Here is a 22,044-nt window from a genome sequence, read left to right on the forward strand (position 1 = left end):
TGGGATCTGCTTCTCATGTGGACTGGGGCCAAGGGCACCCTCAAAGGACCCAGCCCCAGCGAAGCGTGGAGGATATGCTATCCAGTTAAGGTGGCCGTCCCTCCCCCAACCCAGGGACCCACCCCTCTCCTGACAGATGAAAAGTAGCCATTCAGGACCACAGAAAGACATCCCCAGGGGAGAAAGGCACAGAAGGAACAGATTTTACGGATTTATTTTTAAAAAACAAAAACAAAAGGTTAAAAAAGTCCTTCATTTCCAACTCTGCCTGGGGGTGTGAGTGGGGAATAGAACAAGCTGAGAAGGGCACCCACCCTCCCCCCAGGGAGAGTCCCACTCTCCCCAGGAGTCTGCAGAGGACCGGGCAAGTCAGAGGCAGGCCCTCACCCTTCCTGCCCCGCCTCCTCCACGGGCAGCTCAGACCGCCGCCAGCAAGTTCCAGAGGCAGAGAAGTGTGGGACCCGAGGCCGAAGGCTGCCTTCTTCACCTCAGTGGTGGTCACTCCAGCTCTTCTGCCCTTGGACGTTCCCTGGGCCCCACCGCTGGGCTCCCAGGGCGGGCGGGGAGGCGCGGCCCGGCCCAGCCCACCCGCAGCTTCCTCAGTGCCACCTGTGACACAGCAGGGCAGTCAGGGGGACGTCACAGTGCGGGAAGGGGCTGCGGAGACACCTCGGCCATCTGGAAAGGAAAATCTCCTACTAATCTTCATCGCTTTCTGATCGTGCCTCTCCGCACGGAGGCGGCCCTTCTTTCCTATTCCCCATCCTGAGGCTGAGTGGAGTCCAGGACAAAGCACTAAGTGGCTGTTTGCTACAAAACACCTGGAGATGCCAGAGGGGGGCTCTCGGCCTGTCAGTCCAGGCTCCCACACAGTCACACAGTCACACACACAGCGTTAAGGCGTCTGTGCCAGCAGGCGTGGCCAAACTGGGCCCAGCTTCTCTCCCTCCACCTGTAGAGGGTGAAGGGGGAGAACCCTTCTGGCTGCTTCAAAAACAGGCTGCAGTGGGAGAAGCTGGCAGCAGGAAGAGTTAGCTGGGCCCGGAGAAAGAAGTGGAGGAAGGCAGGCAAGGGCTTCCGAGGCCTCTAGGCAGGCCTGACGGCTGCCCTTGGAAGTGACCCAACTCAGGTTGGGAGCCCTGACCGTATACCCCCTGGAAAATGGGGGACAGAGGGAGGGGAAGAGAGCGGGGCTAGAGTAGTGGGACTTTGGAGGAAGCCAGTGCTATCAATATGTACAAGCATAAAGCCCCATCTTCTGCGCCACCTACCTCTCCGCCCCTCCCACAGAAAGAAAGGCCCCTGAGAGCCATTGAGGAGGTGCCGGGACCTCCTCCCCAGCCATGCCCCACAGGGAAGGCCCCTTCCCTCAACTGGCCCCATTTCTGGGCCCCCAGGAGTGTCCGCTGGCTCTGCTCAGTCGGGAGGAGGAGCCCGGGGCCAGAACCCCGGTGCCCGGCCAGCCCTAGGAGTCCTTGAGCATGCTGATGCGCGCGTAGATCTTGAGGGCGGGCCCCAGCTTGATGTTCATGGCACTCATGAGGTGGTCCTCCTTGAGCAGCAGCAGAGCTTGCCCGTCGATTTCCTGGGCACGGAATTCCTCTGCTATCTCCTGGCAGCCTGAGGGGACACGACCAAAGACAGTATCAATATCAATTAGAGCTACCAGCGGTCACGCCTGGCAGTCACTGCCCTTCAGATGCATCATCTCACTTGATCCTCATGACCACACCTTGAGGAAGGTGTTGCTCTTCTTATTTTACAACTTGAGAGAGGCCGAGTGACTTACCCGAGGTAGCCAGACTCTACGGTGGTCCTGTGACCCGACACCTCCTTGTTCACCCCCCCACCCCCAGTGAACTGGGCTGGCCCCGGAGATCAGTACGGTGGTGTGGAAGTGACAGCATGGGATTTCCAAGGCTGGATCATAAAGGGCGCAGCAGCTTCACCTTGGTCTTTTGGATAATTTATTTTGGAATATGCCAACCACTGTGTCGTGAGGACACTCAAGCAGCCCTCTGGAGAAGCCCACTTGGAGAGGAACTGAGGCCTCTTGCCCAGAGCCAGCCCCCCGTTGCCATGTGAGCACGGCACCTTGGAAGGGGGTCCTCCAGCTCCAAGCCCTCAGAAACTGCAGCTCTGGCTGCTATCGTGACTGAGCCCTTGAAAGATACTCCGTGCCAGAAGTGCCCAGCTAAGCCACGCCACAGAACTCTTGAGGTAAGAAGTGATTACTGTTTTAAGCCACTAGGCTTGGAGTAATCTGTTTCACAGCAGTAGGTAACTAACGCAGATCTGGGTACTTGGAAGATGGGTGCTGCCATCACCACACCTTCACCATGTGGGCGTGGCCTTGGACTTGGCAGTGGGCGGGAACTGGAGGGACTTTGAGGAGAGCAGCAGTGAAGGTCTAAGGTTCCCTGAGAGACGGAGTAAGCAGCCTGACGGCCTTTGAGGAAACTACTGGGGAGGCTTAAAGGAACGTGAGGAAACATACTGGAAATTGGAAGAAAAGGGATCCTTGTTATGAAATAGTAGAAAATTTAGCAACACTGTTGCTGGTGGTAACCCGCTGGGAGTGAGACGCCTACTGAACGTTGCCTGGGCTCAGGAGACCTCAGGCAGACCGCTGCAGGTGCCACCTTGCTTCCCACTGTGGCCGCGGGAAATGTGAGGAGGGACGAGGTCGAGGAAAATGAGAACAGGAAGGAGCCTGGATTTGCTGATTTTGAAACTCCTCAGCCTCTCCAGATGGCAAATGATGCTAAAATTAAGAAATGGTTTCTAGGCAAAGACCAAATCCAGGACACAGTCAAAAAGACACAGTCTAAAGACGAAACTGCGGGGGTGACATATCTTTTGTTAAGACCGCAGAAAGCTCTAAGGTGCCGCCTCAGAGAACTGTTGGATCAAACGCTCTCTCAGAATTTTATGGGCGTGCCTCACAGAGCCTCTCCATTCAACAGCCCAGCTCCTCAGACCGTTAAGGGCACTGTCCCTCAGCTTCAGAAGAAACCTAATGTGGAGTAAGGCTTGTCTTGAAGACATTGTTGGATAACATTCATAAAAAGCCCACAAAGAGTAAGAGAATCGTCTGGCAGAAACACTGCTCACATGGACGGAAAGGGTCAGAGATGAGTAATATGAAATAAAAGCAGCAGGAAGTAGTCTGAGAAAACAACTCCACAGGCTACCTTTCATGGGAAAGGAAGGATGACTCAGGGTGGAACCAAGAGCGAAAGAGAATCACTCCGGGCTTTGAGTCCTAATCAAGGAAATGCCAACACATGCCCTGGTATGGACTGGCGACTCCTGTAGCCTCCTGTGTTCTCCCTTCTTGAACCGGGCATCCTGAATGGGCACGTCTACCGTGGTTACCCGATGCCCATCCCACCATATCCTAGGTTTGTGGAGGGAAGTGGATAACCTGTTCCTCATTCTCAGGTCTGAAGATTGAGAGGAATCATCCTTGAGGAGCTGGACCCAGTGAGCCTCATCCGTGCCTGGACCTGAGTTAGATGCTGAGATCCTGGACCTTGAACCTCCGCTGTAATGGGATGAGACTTGTGGAGCCTCGGGTAGGGGTGAGGGTATTTTGCATGAGGGAGGAACATGAATCACTGGGGTGAACTATGGTAGTAGCCGGCCTCCAAGTAGCTCCCAATAATCCTTGCTTCCCTTTCATGCCTTCATGAGTCCCTCACAGTGAATGGGTTGACCTGTGTGGTCAGCAAGATATTGTTGAAGTGACAGAATGTGATTTCTGAGGCTAGATCATAAAGGGCATGGTGGGTGGCTTCCACTTTGCTCTCTTGGATCACCCCTTGGGGGACAACTGGCTGCCACGTCACGAGAACACTCAAGCGTGAGCGTTCTGCAGAGACCCGTGGGAGAGTGACTGAGGCCTCCTGCCAGCAGCCACATGCTCCCTGAGAAGCATGTGAGTGAGGCACCGGCACCCTGGCAGAAGATCTGACAGCCCCAGGTGACCCTTCAGATGGCCTCGGCTGGCCTTGGCCAACATCCTCATCGCAACCTCCTAAGAATCCCTGTGGCAGAACTGCCCACCTAAACCACTCCTGAATTCCTTATCCACATTACCTGTGTGATAACAAATTTGGGGGATGCAGCAATAGGTAACTAATACACTGGGTTAAGTGGCAGAGCCAGGATTTGAGCCCAGTTCTGTTTAACTCCGAAGCCTGCTCTTAACCACTATATCCCACTTTGGTCTCTGAGTGAACGGGCTTATGGTCACCACTGCCTGACCTGGTTGGTGGCTGGGTGAGGCTGGCACAAGAAACAGCGGAGAAGCTCTGGTCTCGACGAGCGCAGCCGTGCAGACGGGAGGTCTTACAAGGTTCGTTTCTAGATCCTACCCTCGAGACCACGGGCACTGCACACCCAGGGTCACGTGCAGCTACCAGCGCCTGTACATGCTTGCATGTCTTTGTGCTTAGGCTGCTTAGGCTGCTCCCTGATGCGGTCTCTCCATCTCGCACAGGCCTGCTTGTCCACTGTCACTCAGTGTAAATGTTCTTCGTTTTAACGTTCTCCGTGACCGATTTCCTCCACTCCCACTTGACGCCCCTCCCAACTCGCCCCGGAGACACACAGGGTTGGTCACGTCATCACCTTCACACAGGCCCCTCGCCGAGCCCACAGATACGGCAGGTTACAGCCACAGAACATGACAGTCGGCGCTCCATGCTAGAATGTAAGCTCTTACTGGCAGGCACCTCCTCATACTCACCTCTGACCCCCTGTTCCTGAACCCGAGTCTCTCCCTGAACTGCCTAGTCTCTCCTGGTGGTGGCAGGTGAGGTCTCTCACACCCTCTCTTTCCTTGCTACTCCAGGCAGGTGTGGAACTTCCAAGGACCTTACCTGGCAGAGAGCGGATGAATTCGTAGACATCTTCCACATTCCATTTGGTGGGCTCGCTTGGCAGGAAGTGGTGTCCCATGCCCACCAGGTCCCGCATGTGCATGTCAGGGAGCTCCAGGTCCCGCTGGCCTTGTCGCCGGCGGGAGGTGGATGAGCTGGCTGAGATGGGTGATAAGGGTTCCTCGTAGCTTGAGTTATCGGAGCAACGGCTGGAGTCTTCCTGGCTGTGTGTTAGCTGCAATGCAGCAGTAACTGAAAGGGGTACAGTGCCTGTTGGCTGGGAGCAGAGAGAAACAGTTTTCTTCAGGATGGGGGCATAAACCACCTCTAACAGAGTGCTGGGCAAAGGCAGGTATATTCTCCCTTTTTTACGTGGTCTGCTACTATGTATGTTTGAATTTGAGATCAAAAAGCATCTTTTGCAATGTCCCCTCTCTGATCCTAAGCAGAGTTAGTCCCGGTACTGGAGCATGTACCACACTACACTGCAATAATCTGATTCTACGTCTATTCTTTCTTCTAGACGTGGGGTTTTTAACCAGGGCTCTGTGGGTTTAGGGGGATGGTCTGTAAACCACCTGAAATAGCATGTAAATTTTCTTGTGTATGTCCATGTTGGACTGTAGCTTTCATCAGATTCTTAAAGAGGTTTATGGCCAAAACAATAACAATAAACAGCAAAATACACATAAGGTCTGAAGCATCATACTAGGCTGTGAGTTCCTGTAGCACAACTTAAGAGATTTAGTGCCTAACAGCTCCTGACGTACAGCCAGTGCTAAAACATATTTCATGAACAAATACCCATGTTCCTGGTAGAGACCTTCAAGGACTCAGTGCTCTGATGGTCAGAGAGGCAACAAGGAGGGGAAGTAAAGGGTGTCGGCTGCCTCTCACCTAGCCCTCCTCGGAAGGCAGGTGCTACCTGGGACAGCAGCCTGTCTCTTCAGGCAGGGGAGCCCCGGAAGTCAAGGATGGAGGCAAACTGGAAGAAAGGGGTGAAGTCGGGGCAAGGTCACGGAGGAGGGAAAGTTGAAGCATCCATGGGTCTAAATGAAGGGACCTATGAAGGGACACGGGGACGGCTTGACCTGACAGATCATGAGAGATGAGAACATGATGAAGCACTGACGCCAGCAGCGGAAAAGGACGGCAGGCGTCCCGGGTCGTGTTAGGAAGGGAAGTTGGTGGGGACCCGAGAGCACGAGCTTCAGGCTCCGCCAGCCTCTCACCTGCTTCTTGGTATCCTTGCTAAGTGTTGGGAGACTGGCTTTGCTGGCCCGACGGCGGTTGTGGGTTGTGGCTCCCGCCTTCTGCAGCTTGCTCCGGTCCGAGTGGAAAAGGCCCACTCGTTTGGTGCATCCCACATTGTACCTGCCAGATCCAGGGGAACAAGGGTGGTCAGGGCAGTCGCAGGGCGAATGGCCCAGGAGGAGTAAGGGCAGCCAAGATACCTGGCAAAATCTGAGTCTGCCTGCTCGTTCCAGTCCTAAGTCCATCACTTAGTACAGCTGGGTGGATTTGGGCAAGTCACTTAGCCCCTCAGTTTCCTTATCTAGAGTTGGGGAGGAGACCACTCACTTTCTGTAACCGGTCTGGCAATAACATAAGCTAATGTGTGCAAAGTGCCTGACACAACAACTTGGATCACGGTAAAAACTCAGGGCTGCCACATTCCACTCCACGTATCGCCGGGGCCGGGAAACTAGCGTCCTCCGTCCTGACGGAGGACAGCTTGGCAGAGCGTCACAAAGGTGCGGGAGGCCCTCCAGCGCAGCCTGTGGGGAGGGAGGGCTGCGGACAGCCCTACTCCAGCTGGTGTGCAGGGCACCTCTGCCTGGGGCCTAGAGAGTTCCTCTCTTCTGGGGGCTCAGGCCTCTTCCCTCTTGGCACAAGGAGCACTCCGGGCTTAGAGTCAGACAAGTCTAGATCCCCAGCTCGAAGGCTTTAGGCGATATTACTTCTCCTTGGTGCCTCAGTTTCCTAACATGTATAAAGGGCACGATAGCAATACCTGCCCCACAGTATTACTTTGAAGATTAGATGACATAATGCATATTAACACCCAGCACAGAGACTCTCACACAGCCGGCCCACAGTAAACAACGCTGGTGTTTACTGTGATCATCTGTCTTCTAAGCTGGGTGAACGCTCACAAAGGAAACATCTGTAGCCAGCCCAGATGGTGGTCCAGGCTCTGGGCAAAGCTTCCGGTGGAGGCTTCGGTAAACCCTAAGGAGATGGGAGCTGCCAAGGGCGGGTGCCAGTGGGACCCAGGAGGGCCAGACAAGCTAAATGCTGCTTCCTTCCCTTGGACCGTTGCCGCTTGCCCTGCTCTGCTCATGGGAGTTCTTCGGTGAACAAGTGACAGGATGCTGCTTCCAGGCAGGTCACGGAAATAAGGAGCTGGGTACCAAGGCGCAATCCCAAGAAAAGGGAAGGGGCTGAGGCTCTTACCTTTTTGCACAAGCCATGGAGCAGAAGCGCTTGGAACGCTTGAACTTGTAGGCAAAGTCCACCCGGCCACAGAGCTCACACTTGAGTTTAAGGGGAGTACCCTCCTCTTTGGATTCTGAAAAGCATGAAAATCGGTAAGCGCGGACAAGGAGTAGTCCCCACAGGACTGCCCACAGCCCCACCCCGGGGCCTCTCTGCTCTGTCCTGCCTGCAGCAGCGGCTTAGAGAGGGCCAAACTGCTTTTGTCGCTATTTTTGGAAGGGCTGTGGTTTCACCCCTGGGAAGTATCCAAAGATGGCCCCTGGACACCCGGCAGTTTCTTCTGCTAAGGGCTATGAGACAAAGCACGGGTGGGGAAGAACCAGCGCCCCTCTTTATGACCCTGGAAGAGAGCAGGCGGCTCAGAGGGAAAGCTTCAGTGCTGTCACCACTGATCTGGAATGACCCCGCCCTTCCCGTGAGGTGTCCAGTTGGCTGCCGGCCTGGGTAACAGAGCCCAGGAGTTCTGCAGCCTACGTGGGCGTCCCGTCCCGCCTCCACTTAGTCGGTGGCTTGTGCGGCAAGTGCAGCCCTCGCTGGCCCCCGTCCTGAGTGCAGGCTCCTGAGGCGGTAGAGGAAGGGCACAAGCCACCTGGGGCTGCTCCTGCAGGCCTACAACTGGCGAGTGACTCACGCGGGAAAAGCCGCTCTTGGAATCCTGGGGCTGGTAGGAGTGGGGCTGGAGACAGGCAGGGCACACTCAGTTCCCCAGGGGCAGGAACTGCCATCCGTTTTCTAGGGACAGGGCTGAGCGGGCACTGGGGGAAACGTTAGCTGACATGTTCACACGCTCCCCGGCTCAGAGCCCCTCCGTGGATACCAGGAAAGGACCTTCCAGCCTTGCTGAGTCCTGTTCAGCCCCATCAGAAGCCCCAGCATCCAGGGTCTGAGACGCTACCTTGCAGATAGGGCTCCTCCATCTCTGAGTCAGTGGTGGTGGTATGGTCCTGCTGCGGAAGTTTCTCAGGCAAGAACCCCTGTGCATACTTCTTCTTGAGATTCCCCACCAGCAGGGATGAGCGTCCCACCTAGGGGACAAGGCAACATGGAGGCCATGAGGGTCAGGTGGGCATGCTTCCTTGCTATCCAGCCTCATCAAAATTACATGTATAAAGCACCCAGGCACAGATGCCCGCCCCTGTATCACCATCCAGGTACACCCTGCTCAAGGCCTGTTTTGCTGTTTAGCTCAAAAGGCAAGATGCCGATGACCACCAAAGCACGGGGATGGAAATGGCTTCAACCCAGGACCAATGGATGGCTTAGGAGGTCAGGAGACTATCTACTCTTCCAAGCGTCTAGGGGGCAGAGATGGAGGCAGGGATCAGGTTTCCCGCAGCACCAGGACAAGGGCCAGGCCCCAGCACTCACGCGTCACGGGGCAGGAACACAGCTGAGGCTGTGTGTGACTGTTATGTGTGACACAGAGACCCAGCCGCCATTCCTGGATGCCTTACTGTTCTCTCCCTTACCACTGCCCTACCCGAGCCAGAGGGACAGGCAGCCACGGAGGAGAAGAGGAAAACGTGGACGCTGGGCCACACCGGAAAGCAAAGGCCCTCGGTGGTGCCAGGATCCCAGACTAGCTGATTCACTCTTCGGTGCACTCCCTTTGTTGTCTTTTGTGCAGGCAGCCTGGTTGCCAGATCTCTAGGGCGATGCTGGGGCTGCTATCCAATCTGCATCGACCCTGTGAGATCAGCTGGGTTCTGGAGCTTCTCCAGGGGGCCAAAGGGAGGACCTAGTCTAATGAGGGAAGGGATGTGACAGGGCTAGAGCTACTTATAGCTAAGGTGCCACAGGCCTTGACCGACCTCCAGAGGGAAAGAGGACAAGAACCTGTCTTGGCATTTTTGTCTTTTGGCATTTTAGAAGGGCAGCCCACCCATCTCAGTTAATCAAGCTCAGAGGCTTCGGCTGACTATTCAAACCACTCGTGGATCCAAAGAATGCACAAAAGACAGATGGCCTCCCATGAAGATGTTGTGTCTCTAACAGCCAGTTAAGTTTATCACGAGAGGTTGGAGTGCACCTGGCTCTGGGCTCCTCCCACCTAGAGAGCAGGCCACCTGTCTCACCAATTCACACTGTGCACTACTGGCTCTGGGTGCTGTTCTAATGAGCCATTTTCTTGATTCTTCTGTGTTTCCCCTTGGTCTTATGCTTTAATTGGAGACACCTGATGAAGTGCCCCTTTCTGAAGTGTCTCTCATTCACTCCCCTTTCAAGGCTCTGTCCCCAGAAAAGAAGCTTCAGGCTGTAACTCTGTTTGCCTGTCTTCCATTCAGACAGATCTTGAGAATTCTCTTCCACACAGGTTCCTTTTGCTCTCTAACCAGCCAAAGTGTTGCCATTTGGGGGTTTTGGCATTCAAACCTGAATGCCAAAGTCCGTCATCCTGCACCAAATACCCCAATGTGAACTCCCTTCCAACCAAGGGGTTCGCACTTCACCAGGCAGGGACACAGCTGAGTCTGTGTGGAAACTTCTAACCAAGGGGTCTTGCCAATTATTCTTAATCACTGACCCCTTCTGGACCTTAGGAAGACACTCAATCCTAGAAAGAAAATGGCTCTGACATTCCTTTGGGGGAAAATTAGCAAGGAAAGAGCAAATTTTTCACATTTTCAGAAATTTTACATGGAAATGTAAAGCTATTCTAATACACATCCAAAGTATACTTATTAAAAAAAAAAAAAAAAAAAGGGGAAAAGAAGTAGTCCGTACCGGGAAAGGCTCCGCCCCCTCCTGGATCACAAACCCTTCGATAACATGCGTCAGGATTTGGGGTTTCACAATGGCCTGTGGTGGTTTATTCTCACCATTCTGGGGGGCAGTGCCGGTGATGCTGGAGGCAGAGTTTCCGTTCCCTGAGGTCATGCCGGGGCTGCTGAGGTCGGTCAGTGCATGAACAATGCCCTGCCCTGTCTCTGTACAAGGGAAAGCAGGAAAACACAAGCAGGGGGGGTCAGAACCAGGTCTAGGCCAGTAGCAGAGCAGGGACTCAACACTGCCCGACGATGCAAACCAAGCAGCCCCCTCCCTCAGTGACCCATACAAAAGTGGCACAGTCCCAATGGACCCACCACCAAGTGAGACTACAGTCTGCTCTGCAACCATGCAGCTCATCCGCCAGCAGTGTTTCTGAATTTCCCAACTGTGCTAAGAATAGTCCAACCAGGTTACACAGGCAAGAATTCTGCCTTGGAGGAGTTAAGACCTTGGTCAATATTGATGTGGACAAACGAGTTTACATTCTGCTCTGCTCAAGGGAGAAAATGTATTCAAGGTGACATCTAAAACCAAGATGAAAAGCTGAACTAGTATAGGGCTTGGGGCAAGACGGGGTTTGGGGGAGAGAGGATAAATGAACCTTCTACGAGGTTCCTCAGGAAAGGGTTAGATTTTAAGCGTGCTGTGAAATGTCAAAGTACTGAACCCCAAGTAAACATTTTAACACAGGTCTGCCTCATCAGAGACTGGTTATTTGGGATCACTGCATTAAGATGTGCGTGTATTCTGTTTCTCCACCGAGGAAGCCCCTGGGCAGAGCTCAGGTTTTCTATGCTGTTCCTGCAGGTATCCTGCTCCCAATCAAGCCTCTTGTCCAGTTCTCAGCTCCACATGCAATCTGATTCTCAGCCAACCACAGACTCCTTCCCTCCACGGAGAGCCTTGCTTAAGTTTTCCTCTCCACGGGCCTGCCAGCCTTTCTCTGAAGAGCCTGACAGAGCTCCAGTAAGTATGATGAGGTGCCTTTACAGAAACACACCACAAGGGACCCCCTTTTCTCCACTCCAAATGTACCTCTCCTGAGTTGCTTCACTGTTTTAGAAGCAACTTTTTCTCTCTTCACTTTTTAAACTCTTTCCCCACCCCCCCCTTCCCAAGGCCATTCTCTACCACCACCAACTGTGTGAAGCTGAGGTTGCCTTTAACCTGGAACTTCCTAAAAAAGAAAAAAAAGAAAGAAGAAAGAAAAGAAAAAGCCATTTCTTTATTGCAACAAGCCTATTGACAGTAAGCATAACCCAGTGTGAATGTATGTATTACACACTTTAAAAACAATTTCAGTATATTTATTAGCTAAGTAATTTTTGCACAAAATTTATATGAAGATGCTCTTATTTCATGTTAAAGATCTAAAAATCCCACCACAGAACAGGAATTCACAATACCTAATTATGTGGCATGGAGAAATCAAAATAAACTCATTTTAGAAAAGGTTTATAACCGGCTCATTTTCTTACTAGTAGTCCTAATGTGCAATAAACTGGGATAAATCTTTTTTGTTAAAAAAAAAAGAGTTGGCCATGACACATGCCCTCAGTACTCAGACCTCTATAATTCAACTATAATAAATTTCAGAGCTGAGCAGGAGTTACCTAAGAGATGTGATTAATGAGATTTTTTAAAAATTAATTTTTTTGGAGACACAGTCATACCAGCAAGTGAGAAAAATCCCTTTACGTGTTTATAGTCCTTTGAAAAAAATTTTTTGACACTTTTGACCTTTCTATAGGGATGGAAAATTTCTCCTTTAGAATCAGTCTTTCTAAAATTGTAAAGGTGTTTGGGAAGTAGAAAAAAAAAATCTTTCCTTAACAATCCATGAATAACTAGGAGGACTGAGTTAATTATTCAATCAATCAAGTTAAGTTTCTTTGCTTTAAAATTTTAAATATTTAAGTCTGTATTTACATAATTACATTTTTGCTGCATTTATATTTTAAAATATTTTAAATACGCAAAGAAACAAATCTGTGTTTTATTTAAAATAATGAATAAATGTTGTTAAAATAGAAAGGTTACTATGTAAGTTAAAATTCTATTTTTAGATGATGGCTATTCCCTTCTAATTAGAGCCTAGTAAAATATTCCCTGGCTTCGCTAATGAGCTTCTGTACAGATTATGGAATCACAAGATTAGGAAGTCTGGTTCAACCCCTTACCAGTGCTTGACCCTTCCCTATAATAGCCCCACCCCCAGTGATTTTCTGGCATTTGTTTGAATACCTCCAATGACAAAGGAACTCACTACCTCTGAAGTAGTTTGTTCCCAACTTGGGCAGTTCAATTAATAAGTTCTTCCTTACAATGAGCCAAAAATCTATCTTCTGTTAATTTCTGTCCACTTACCCTGGTTCTATTCCTTAGGACCACACAGAACAAGGCTAATCTTATTTGTATAATAGGCAAAAACACAGACTTAGACCTGGCTTAGAGACTAGTCTCTATCACTCAAGTGGATTAGGGACAAGTCCTCTTCTGTCTCTGAGCCTTGGTTTCTCCAGCTATAAAATACATACAATAATAAGACCTACCCTTTAGTGTTGCTACGAGGACTAAGTGAGAAAATGAATAGCAATGCAGTGCTAGCACACTGGGAAACACTCAAGAAATGCTCTTGGTGTCATGAAGGATGTCACTTATGAGCCCAGTTTATGTTCTCTCCTCCAGGCCACACTCCCTCTGCTCCTTTGACTACTTCTTATATAAAAGGTTGCAAATTCATCATCACCCTAGGTCTTCTTTGCCAGCATCTTTTAAAGTCAGGTACTCAGTCAATACTAACATAATATATCAAGTGTATTGATCCAAGAGATCCTGTTGGTAAGAGTTTTGTTTTGTTTCGTTTGAACACAATCTCGTTCCTAGCTGACAGCACAGATGGAGGGCAATGAGTGACTCCCTTGTTTTAGTTTATAATACTTCTATGGAGTTAATCCATTCTCCTCTGAATTCTGGGATCACGCCCACCTCCCTCTTTTCACTGATATTTATCACCAAACAGCTGCTGATACCCTGTCTCCTTTTATGGGATCTCTCCAATCTTGTTCGACTCTTCTCCTTGCCCCCTCTACCCACTTCCCTCCTGTCTCTCAGATCTGTGCCTACTAACATACACTGCAAGACGAGGGGGGAGCTCCTGAGGGCAGAGTCCTTCCTCATGCCAAATACAGTAGCAAACAGAGACATTCACCAGCTCAGAGGCTACAGAGCCAATACTTAACTCTGGGAGGAAAAAGATTTTTTGGGAATCTAAGTTTTTAAAAAAGGATCTTATTAAGCAAGAGAACAAACTAATAAACCCCTTCACCACAACATTAGAAACTGTCACTCTCCATTATACCTCTGGGGCAGCTTACAGGAGACACAGAATCCAAGGGACGGAAGGGAGAGCGTTTCACGACTGTACAAAGGTTTGCAGCTATTTTGCTTTGCAGTCATCTTGTAGGCAATACCTTATCATGTGCTTTAGTCACAAAGGAGTTTGGGCTATTTCTGGAATGACCATACACAATCTCACCCCCTGCCAAGCTCAGCACACTGAGATTAATTTAATCTGCTTCCCTTTCTCCCAGACTGCTTTGCAGCCTGCTTAGGGGAAAGCAGCTTAAACTTGCAGAAACCTGCCCTGTTGGCCCTGAGGCCAGATGAAAGACAGAGACAAAGAAATTCTCTATCTTTGGAATTCTTCCTTACTCAATTCCCTTGACCAGTCCCGAGGCTATAAGTGCTGCCGGGATTCCCACAGGTCTCAAATGCCTTCATACAGAGTTAGCTACCTGGATCTGAAAGGTGGAGGCCAGGACACCCTGCGTAGGAGAGGCTGCAGGAGGGAAATAAAGCCAAGCTTCAGTGGTGGTGGTGGAAGAGGGAAGTAGAATCTAGCCTTCAACTGAAGCTGACCACAAAGGGCCAAGTATTTGGACCAGAATGAACAAAACAGGGCTTCCCTGGTGGCGCAGTGGTTGAGAATCTGCCTGCCAATGCAGGGGACATGGGTTCGAGCCCTGGTCTGGGAAGATCCCACATGCCGCGGAGCAACTAAGCCCGTGAGCCACAACTACTGAGCCTGCGCATCTGGAGCCTGTGCTCCGCAACGGGAGAGGCCGCAACAGTGAGAGGCCCGCGCACCGCGATGAAGAGTGGCCCCTGCTCGCCACAGTTGGAGAAAGCCCTCGCACAGAAACGAAGACCCAACACAGCCATAAATAAATAAATAAATAAATTTTAAAAAAAAGAATGAACAAAACAATGTGTTCTGGGGGAGTTGTTACATAACATAGGCCTGAACCTTGTAGGTTGCTTCTCAATCTGGTCTCACAGGCGCTGGCAGAAACAGCCCTTGTAGGGACTGGATTAAAATAGGAAGGGCCCCCCAGTGGCCCAGTTTGTGAAATTATCTGCTACAGGGCCCGTCTCCTCTGCTAGGCAAAGCAGGTGCCGTTAGGTGGGGGCCGTCTGGGTCTCATCTGTATCTCCAGGGCTAACCCAGTGTCCACTATATGACAACCATTTAACGGCTGCTGCGCTGGAGCACGGGGCACCCGTGGTCCCCGCCTTCACTCCTGACCAGCGTACAGATCTCCCTACTCTCCGGCAGCAGTCGGCCACCAGCTGAGACTGGTACATCACCTTCTGAGGTGATAATGACGAGCGGGAGCAGCTGGGCTGGTGCCTGCCTACGGGGGTGGCATTTCTGGGTACCTGGCGGTAAAGAAGAATGAGAGCTATTCCTTAGCCCAGTTCTTCCTGTTAGAGTGAGGACTTCCTCAGCAGAAGGGAGATACAGCATTAAACTGGCCCCAGAGGCTGCAGCTCTGGGTTCCCTGGTCCCTTTGAAACACTGATGCTGGCTCCAGGCATTTGGAAAGGCGTGAGGACCTCTAGAGGCAGAGGCCGGAGGCGCCTATAAAAACGGCCCCACCCTCGGGGCCAGGAGGTAGGTGCCCAGAGAGGCCGAGCTTTCCTGACCACTGAGGACAGAGGTCAGGCTGGCCCCAGCTGCGCACCACCTGGGCCACTTCAGAACCAGTTACGGTGCTCTTTATAAGCACAGGTAAGGCAAAAATCATCAGTTATGCTGAAATATCATTCAGTACTAACATTTATTGTGGGTATTTCAGATGACCTGGCCACTCATTCTATTTGCCCCTAAAATAAGTCGCCTTGAAGACCTGACTTCAGAGGAAATGAAGGGCAAGCAGAGCCTCTCCTTCTACCCTTCAACGTGGCCAGTGGCTATTTCCACTTTCTCCAGACATGAGGAGAAAGGGGCATTTTAATTTACAAGACTTCTAACTACCCTTGCTTAGCAGCAGCAGGAGAAAGACAAAGCTAATGAAGTTCATAAAGGATTCAAGGAAGCAGAGTAGGTGATAACATGGATCATTTGCCTGCAACAAATTCTGCTCGACAAATGGCAAAACAAGGTCGCTTATACAACACAGAGCGTTCTCTCCAGGCCCCTGGCTCTGAAGTCCGGCTCACTGTGCCTGAGCTTAGCAGGCCAGTCACGTGGCCAGGAGGGGTGACAGCAGGATTCCTAAACAACTGCTTGCTCTAGAGAGACCCTGAGGGGAGCACCTGCAAAGTGACGCCCAGGGAAGCCACATCCCAGACGGGGAGCAGCTGACACAGACCAGATGCCCCTGGTGCTAACAGCACAGCAAGCTGAGGGCTGAGCCCTCTGGAAAGGCTGCGGCCTCCCTTTACAATCTCATTAGTTATATTTGGGCCCCTAAAGAAATCAGTGCTGCTCTGAAAGTGAGGGAGGTAAGATATCTCATTAAGCACCAATTTGTTGAGAGAGAGAGAGAGAGAGAGAGAGAGAGAGAGAGAGAGAGAGAGAGAGAGAGAGGGAGGGAGGGAGGGAGAGAGAGAGAGAGAGAGAGAGAGAGAGAGAAGAGAGGAGGGGGAGAGAGAGGGAAGGAGGAATGGCGGCTCTATCCTGGGACCCTGACAGAGTATTCCATTAAAGAGATTCATTTGGTTAACAACCTGCTTTAAAATGCAAATATACACCTGTGGCCATTCACACCTGGCTGTGAATCACTTAGAGAAGCAGATAGCTTTCCTCCCAATTTAGGGATAAGGTTGGGTGTAAGGATTGGGGCATGAAGAGTGGACATTTTGGATCAGGGGCACTAGATCACAGAGGACTGGAGTTAGAAGGGCCCTGGGTCTAACATCTTAATTTCCCAGAGGAGGAAAAGGGTGCATAGTTAAAAGTGTGCATTTCATAATCAAGGCAAGAGTGGGTACCACCTAATTTGGAAGAGAGTACCTTCTAAAACAAGCACAAAAGGAGCCCTTAGAGACGTGGGAAAATTGTAGGCCCCTTCCCACCGAGGGTCCCTCCTGAGAACCAGAAGGCTGGAGGTACCAATGCCAGATGTCTGTAGCTTTTGCAGTTCTGCCAAGGACCGAGTTACTGTCAGACCCACGAAAAGCCCCTGGCTCCCGGACGCACAGCAGGCCGCGGCTGCCTCACACAGGTGCCCTCATCACCCTGCCCCCCGGAGCGCCTCTGCTCTCAGGGGCCTCTCCCGAGAGGGAAGAAAGGGCTGCGACAGGAGGATCCCTTTGGGGCGCTTTGCCGAGTCACGGGAGGGCAAGGCCCTGGCTCCACACCTGGTGCCCGGCGGGGAGGTGGCGGCCCGGTGAAAGGGAAGCTGGGCCAGGTTGCCTCAGACGCACCTCGGTGTCCCTGCGGAGTGACCTTGTTGAGTCTGGGTCAAGAGGACTGGAGAGCAGACGGGCCTCCTGGGTCTTAAGCATCTGGCTCTGGCAGGGGGGGCTCCTCCTCCTCCCTGGCGGCCATTACCATACAGCTGACTCTCAGGCTGTCTCTTAGGACACAGGCAGAGGGAGCGGGCCTTCTGACTCACCCACACTCCCCAGCTAAAGTGTACATAAGCTGAATTGTAAACAGCTGAACGTTTTCCAAGCGGCCACCCCCAGCTCTGGAGGCAAAAATCAATGGAGCGACAGCCAGCCGCCCCCGCGTGGCTCGGAACCCGGAGCCAGGGGGGATTTCCAAACAGCTGCAGCACTGCTGCCCGGCCCAGGCTGAAGACCAGGTCCCACTCAGCAGCACCACCTGCGGCTGGTCAACGTGCGATGGCTCACTGGCTGCTGGGAGCCAGGGACAGCGTTCAAAAAAAGCTCTGCAGCCCTACGGTCTCCAGGGCTGCGGTTGAGGGCTCCCAGATATCCTAACATCACAGTCCTCTAGCAGACGCTGTGATTTCACAAGGCAAAAGGTCTGGAACCAACAGGAGAGGCTCTCCGCTAGAGACATCAGGATCACAGGAGACAAGAGGAAAAATGGCAGAGTGGAAAGGCCACCAGCACTGGGGCAGACCTGGGTTCATACTCTGGTTCCATCTTTGGTTACCTGTGTAGCTAGCTTCAAGCACTTGGTACCTGCTCTGCGCCTTAGTTTCTCCATCTATAAAAATGACAATCATGCTGCTTACCTTGCAGGGTTACAGGGAATGTTAGAGTTTATATATGTAAAATGCCTGGCACTGATTACATTTAGAGGCTGTGCTACCCAGCAGTTAAGACTGGGATCAGAAAGACCCTAAGCTTAAATCCTACTCTGTAATCCCAGGCAAGTTACTCTAGGCCTCAGTTTCCTCATCTGTAAAATGGGGAAGGTACTCTCTGTCCCATATGGCTGTGGTAAGGATTAAATAAGTCACTGCAGTTACGACACAGTGGAAGAGGCCTGACATGGCCATTGGAGGGCTCCCATCGCTGGGACTTGAGAGATCAGGAAACTGCCCCAGTCTCACTCACAGTGAGCCTGGCCTCTAGCAGCCCCGGAGCAGAGCTGTTCTTTCACTGGTCCAAACTCAGGTATCATTCACGTTCCTCAGGTGCTCTGGCCTACTCTGTGTCCTGTCCTTGCACTCCTGAAGTAAGGCTTCGGGAAGAAATCTTACTTCCACTTTGACAATGACTGCAACACAAGGGAAATGCACCTGCCCTTTGGGGCAGACCACACGTCCCAATTCACCTTCAACAGTCGTTAATCCAAAGGACATGACAACTGCCAGATTCCCTCCCTTCCTATGCATTTCTTTCATAAACAGTCCCAGGCTATTACACAAAAGAACCCCAGGAACCAGAAAAGAAAGAACTCAGGAACAAATAAAGAACCACTTTTCCTAGTGGTTCTTATAATGCCAGGAGGCGGTTTAGCCTGTGAAAAGAAATTACTTTAAAAGGCTGAAGAGAAAATCATGGAAGATGGATTTATAACAGTTAAACAACTAGAAATGTTTAGAAAATTCTCTATTTTCAGGTTGATAGCAAGGAAAGGCCACCATGTTGCCTGATATAATGCCTTATTTATTTACCAACTGCAGAAGCACTAATATTCTTAGAGAAATGGGAGAGGGAGGGAGAGAGAGAGAGAGAGTGCACACGCACGTGCTAGAGAAAGCCAAACCTCAGTTGTCCTTGTCTATATAATGGGATAGATAATACTTATCTTGCAAATCAATCTTCTTGATCATTTCTGCTCTTAGAAAACACTGCCCCCTTCCTTTAATAACCACTGTCTAAGTTTTCAATCACGCTACTTTGCTACCAATCAGCTGACAGAAGAGATTAATACTGATTACTGGAGGCCTGGAAATGTGGACTTAACCAATTTTTTAAAAAATGGTAGTTGATTCACATTAATTTTGTTTTAATTTAAAGTGTCATTTGCTTTGATTGTTTAAAAATGTCTTAATATAGCTGTGTGGATTTAGGCCACATATGGATGGTTTCAAATAGGCTAAAGATATCAGTAACTAGGGATAATTATACAGTATTTGAGACATAATAGCCATGCAACTAGAGCTTTAAAAATAACTCCCAGCAGTCATGAACTCTCATTTTCTTGCCAACGGTCTCAATATTCAGCATCAGGCCTGCTTCTCCTAATCTACTGGAGAAGAGTTGGTTATGACACGGCAGCTAACAGTCATCTTTTCTTAAGAGAAGCTATGACAAATTTCACTGCTAAGAAGAAAATCATCCAAGAAACAGGTTTTTGCTTTCAAGAGAGTCTAACGGCAAACTGGGACACTCTTCAACATCTGGATTCATCTTAGAACACTGGAAATCCCTATTTAATAGCAATCATTTCTTTGGCAGATGTAGAAAGAATGTTCTCTTTTGGATTTAACTAAAAAAAGCATTTGGAAATTTCAAGTATAGGAAAGCACATCCCTTTTCACTAACTATAAATAAATTTGGAAGGGGAAGGAAAAAGAACAACAAACCATTAAGTTTATTATGCTGGCCTAGATGGTCTTACAATGAATCACATAGCAACAACTTATTATTTAAATTATATGCTATGTTTCTTACTATATTTTATACCTTCAAAAACTAATCATTCTTAACTGTATAACTCGATTAACTATAAAAGAGCCCATCTCGGGACTTCCCTGGCGGCCCAGGGGTTGAAACGCCGAGCTTCCAATGCAGGGGGTGCACATACGATTCCTGGTTGGGGAACTAAGATCCTGCATGTCGTGGGGCGGGGCCGGAAAAAAAAACAACCATTTCTTGACCATGGCAATTATATTCTACTTTTGTTATTGATGGGGGAAAAAAGCCCTGAATCTGTAAGACTGTTGTCTTGGATAAATAAATGGTTGATTATTTTCCTAATAATTCCAAAATGTCATAAAGTTGAATTAAAGATGGTTTGTTTCGGAGTTTCTTTGCAAGCATCAAATCAGTGTGCTGATGTAGCTAAATTAAAACTGAAATTTTTTAAAAAGTCAATGCTTAAAATGAAACCTGCATCTATGTGAATTGTGAATAAGTAATTCAAGTTATCTTAAACAGGCCTACTTTAAACATTTTTAACAGAACACATACTCAAACGGAGTCTTTTTAACTGCTGACTCACACTGTAGTTTAAAGCATGCCATAAAAACACTGAAAACATAAATCTGTATATGTTCATACCTCTACCTTGAGGGGTAGTCCCAGCTTTGATTTCCACCAGACAAGGTGCTAAGTCACTGCAGAGAGTCATTTCTGTTACTGGTACAAAGGCCTCATGAGAGTAGATTGCATAAGGCAGCCAGTCCTCACCCTGCTTTTCCACGGGGGTGGAAAACACAAAAGAATCTCTACAACCACTTTTGTGAGATTCCTCCTGACCACAGAAAATCATCATCTTCATCTTCCAGTTGCAAAATGGCACAAAAGAAAGGGAATAAAAGAGAAACTATGCTTCTATGAAGGTGTCTCATTTCCCTACTCTCAACTCTAGTAGATGTATCTTTTCAGGAGAGAATCTTTTTCAGGATGGGACCAAATATGTCTGGAGAGTAAACGGCACTGCACAGCTGGGAGAACTTTAATATAAACTTGGACTGACCAAGAGGAAGAAACAACCCCCGGTGAATGTCACACTAACACGGAGCAGCGTTACCAGAACTGGAGCCACCATCCTACTCCCTAGTTTTTTCAACTTAAATTTTATGTTGGTTTACTGATCCATGCTAGCTGAAAGTGAAGGACTTTGATAGGAAGGCGGTGAACTTAATTCAGCAAATAGTTACCGAATGCCTAGTGTGAGGCCTAAAGCCCAAAGGAGGGCAGAGACTTAGAGGAAGCGTCTAAGGCAGTCGAGTCATCCTCTTCACACATTCACAACAGGAAAAAAACAGAGATAAAAAGACACTCAAAACCTCAGGTAAAGGTTCTTAATTCTGAGATAGCAGTCATTTTTTTTCCCCCTAAAACAAGAAAACCTAGGGAGGGGATTGCCTAAGTTAGAGCATGCAAGACCAGAGGCAAGAACAGTTCAATTTTATAAAATCGTCTATCTATTCCTCTTTTTCTCTTTCCCACTGAAAGATCCAAGGGATCCAAAGTATCTGAGACAGGAAATGAGTAAGGCAGGAAAAAGGATGTGGTCTGAAAAAGAGTGGATTCTGGGGCTGAGCCAGAGCAAGTCACCGGCACAGGGTCACAGATGGGGGAAGGGGCCTTGGTAGCAGGAAGAGAAGTCTCAGGGTCAATCAGCTTAGACTAGAAAGTCAGTGACAGAGGAGGTATGTCTGGAGAAGCAAGCATAACAACACCTTCCTAAAAGGTTACCCTGCATTGAAATGCAGAGGAACAATGGCTGAAGAGACCACAGCCAGGAGAATCATTACTGGGACAGAAGGAAGAAGAGCTGGGGTTTCCTCCTTACTTTGAGGAAGTGGAAATAATGTATGTTGAGTGCATCTGACAAAGGTAAATCAGAAATTAAGCCAGGACCTGGAAGAGAAGTGGACAGGGCTGGGAGGTGAGTGCATGATAAAATACCAACATTCATTACGTACCTATGTGCCACCTATTAATAAAACAACAGCTTAAAAGGGGTGGGGGGGAGGAGAAGGCAATGAAAACAGGAGCTACCTCTCACAAAAATGCAGTTGGACAACTGAGAAACCAACTCAAGAACAACAGAAAAGTGGCAAGATTAATGCTGGAGAAAAAAGGCATCTATTCTTCCCGATGTGTATGGACAAGCCTGGAAACAGATCTTGGGTGGGCTGAGAGGCAGAGCTCACGTGATAAGAGTGCCTGGAAAGGGCAGGTGCCACACGAGCACCACTACCCATCTGCTGGGCCCTCTGAAAGAAGCCAGCCCTTGAGAAGGAGCCAAGCCAGAAGCTCTGGTTCCCGCCTTGCAGGGACTGGAACTTAGGTAAAGAAACAGTGAGAAACACTGTATCAGCTGATTCAAAAATGTGGCTATTTCCAGATATAGATCCAGATGTTGGGGGCTAAGTGAGAAAATTACTTCTATATTCTCCACAGTGCCTAGGATAATGCTTTACATGAGGCAGGAGCCTAATGA

The 22,044-nt window shown here is 49.7% G+C and overlaps 1 protein-coding gene across 5 annotated transcripts in view; it reads right to left on the bottom strand.

Moving 5' to 3' along the window:
- Positions 1 to 198: 198 nt before the first annotated feature.
- PHC2 (polyhomeotic homolog 2) overlaps positions 199 to 22,044 on the bottom strand; it is a 103,042-nt gene continuing 81,196 nt past the window's right edge. For all 5 annotated transcript variants that reach the window (XM_057540820.1, XM_057540816.1, XM_057540825.1 and 2 more), the window contains 6 exons: positions 10,110 to 10,312; positions 8,281 to 8,410; positions 7,344 to 7,458; positions 6,119 to 6,260; positions 4,887 to 5,163; positions 199 to 1,620 (listed from right to left, as the gene is read on the bottom strand). In XM_057540820.1, the coding sequence (XP_057396803.1) occupies positions 1,466 to 1,620; positions 4,887 to 5,163; positions 6,119 to 6,260; positions 7,344 to 7,458; positions 8,281 to 8,410; positions 10,110 to 10,312 (1,022 nt within the window). In that variant the 3' untranslated portion in view covers positions 199 to 1,465. The remainder of the gene's footprint in view (positions 1,621 to 4,886; positions 5,164 to 6,118; positions 6,261 to 7,343; positions 7,459 to 8,280; positions 8,411 to 10,109; positions 10,313 to 22,044) is intronic.

Source organism: Balaenoptera acutorostrata, chromosome 1, assembly GCF_949987535.1.
Source record: "Balaenoptera acutorostrata chromosome 1, mBalAcu1.1, whole genome shotgun sequence".
Classification (NCBI taxonomy): Eukaryota; Metazoa; Chordata; class Mammalia; order Artiodactyla; family Balaenopteridae; genus Balaenoptera; species Balaenoptera acutorostrata.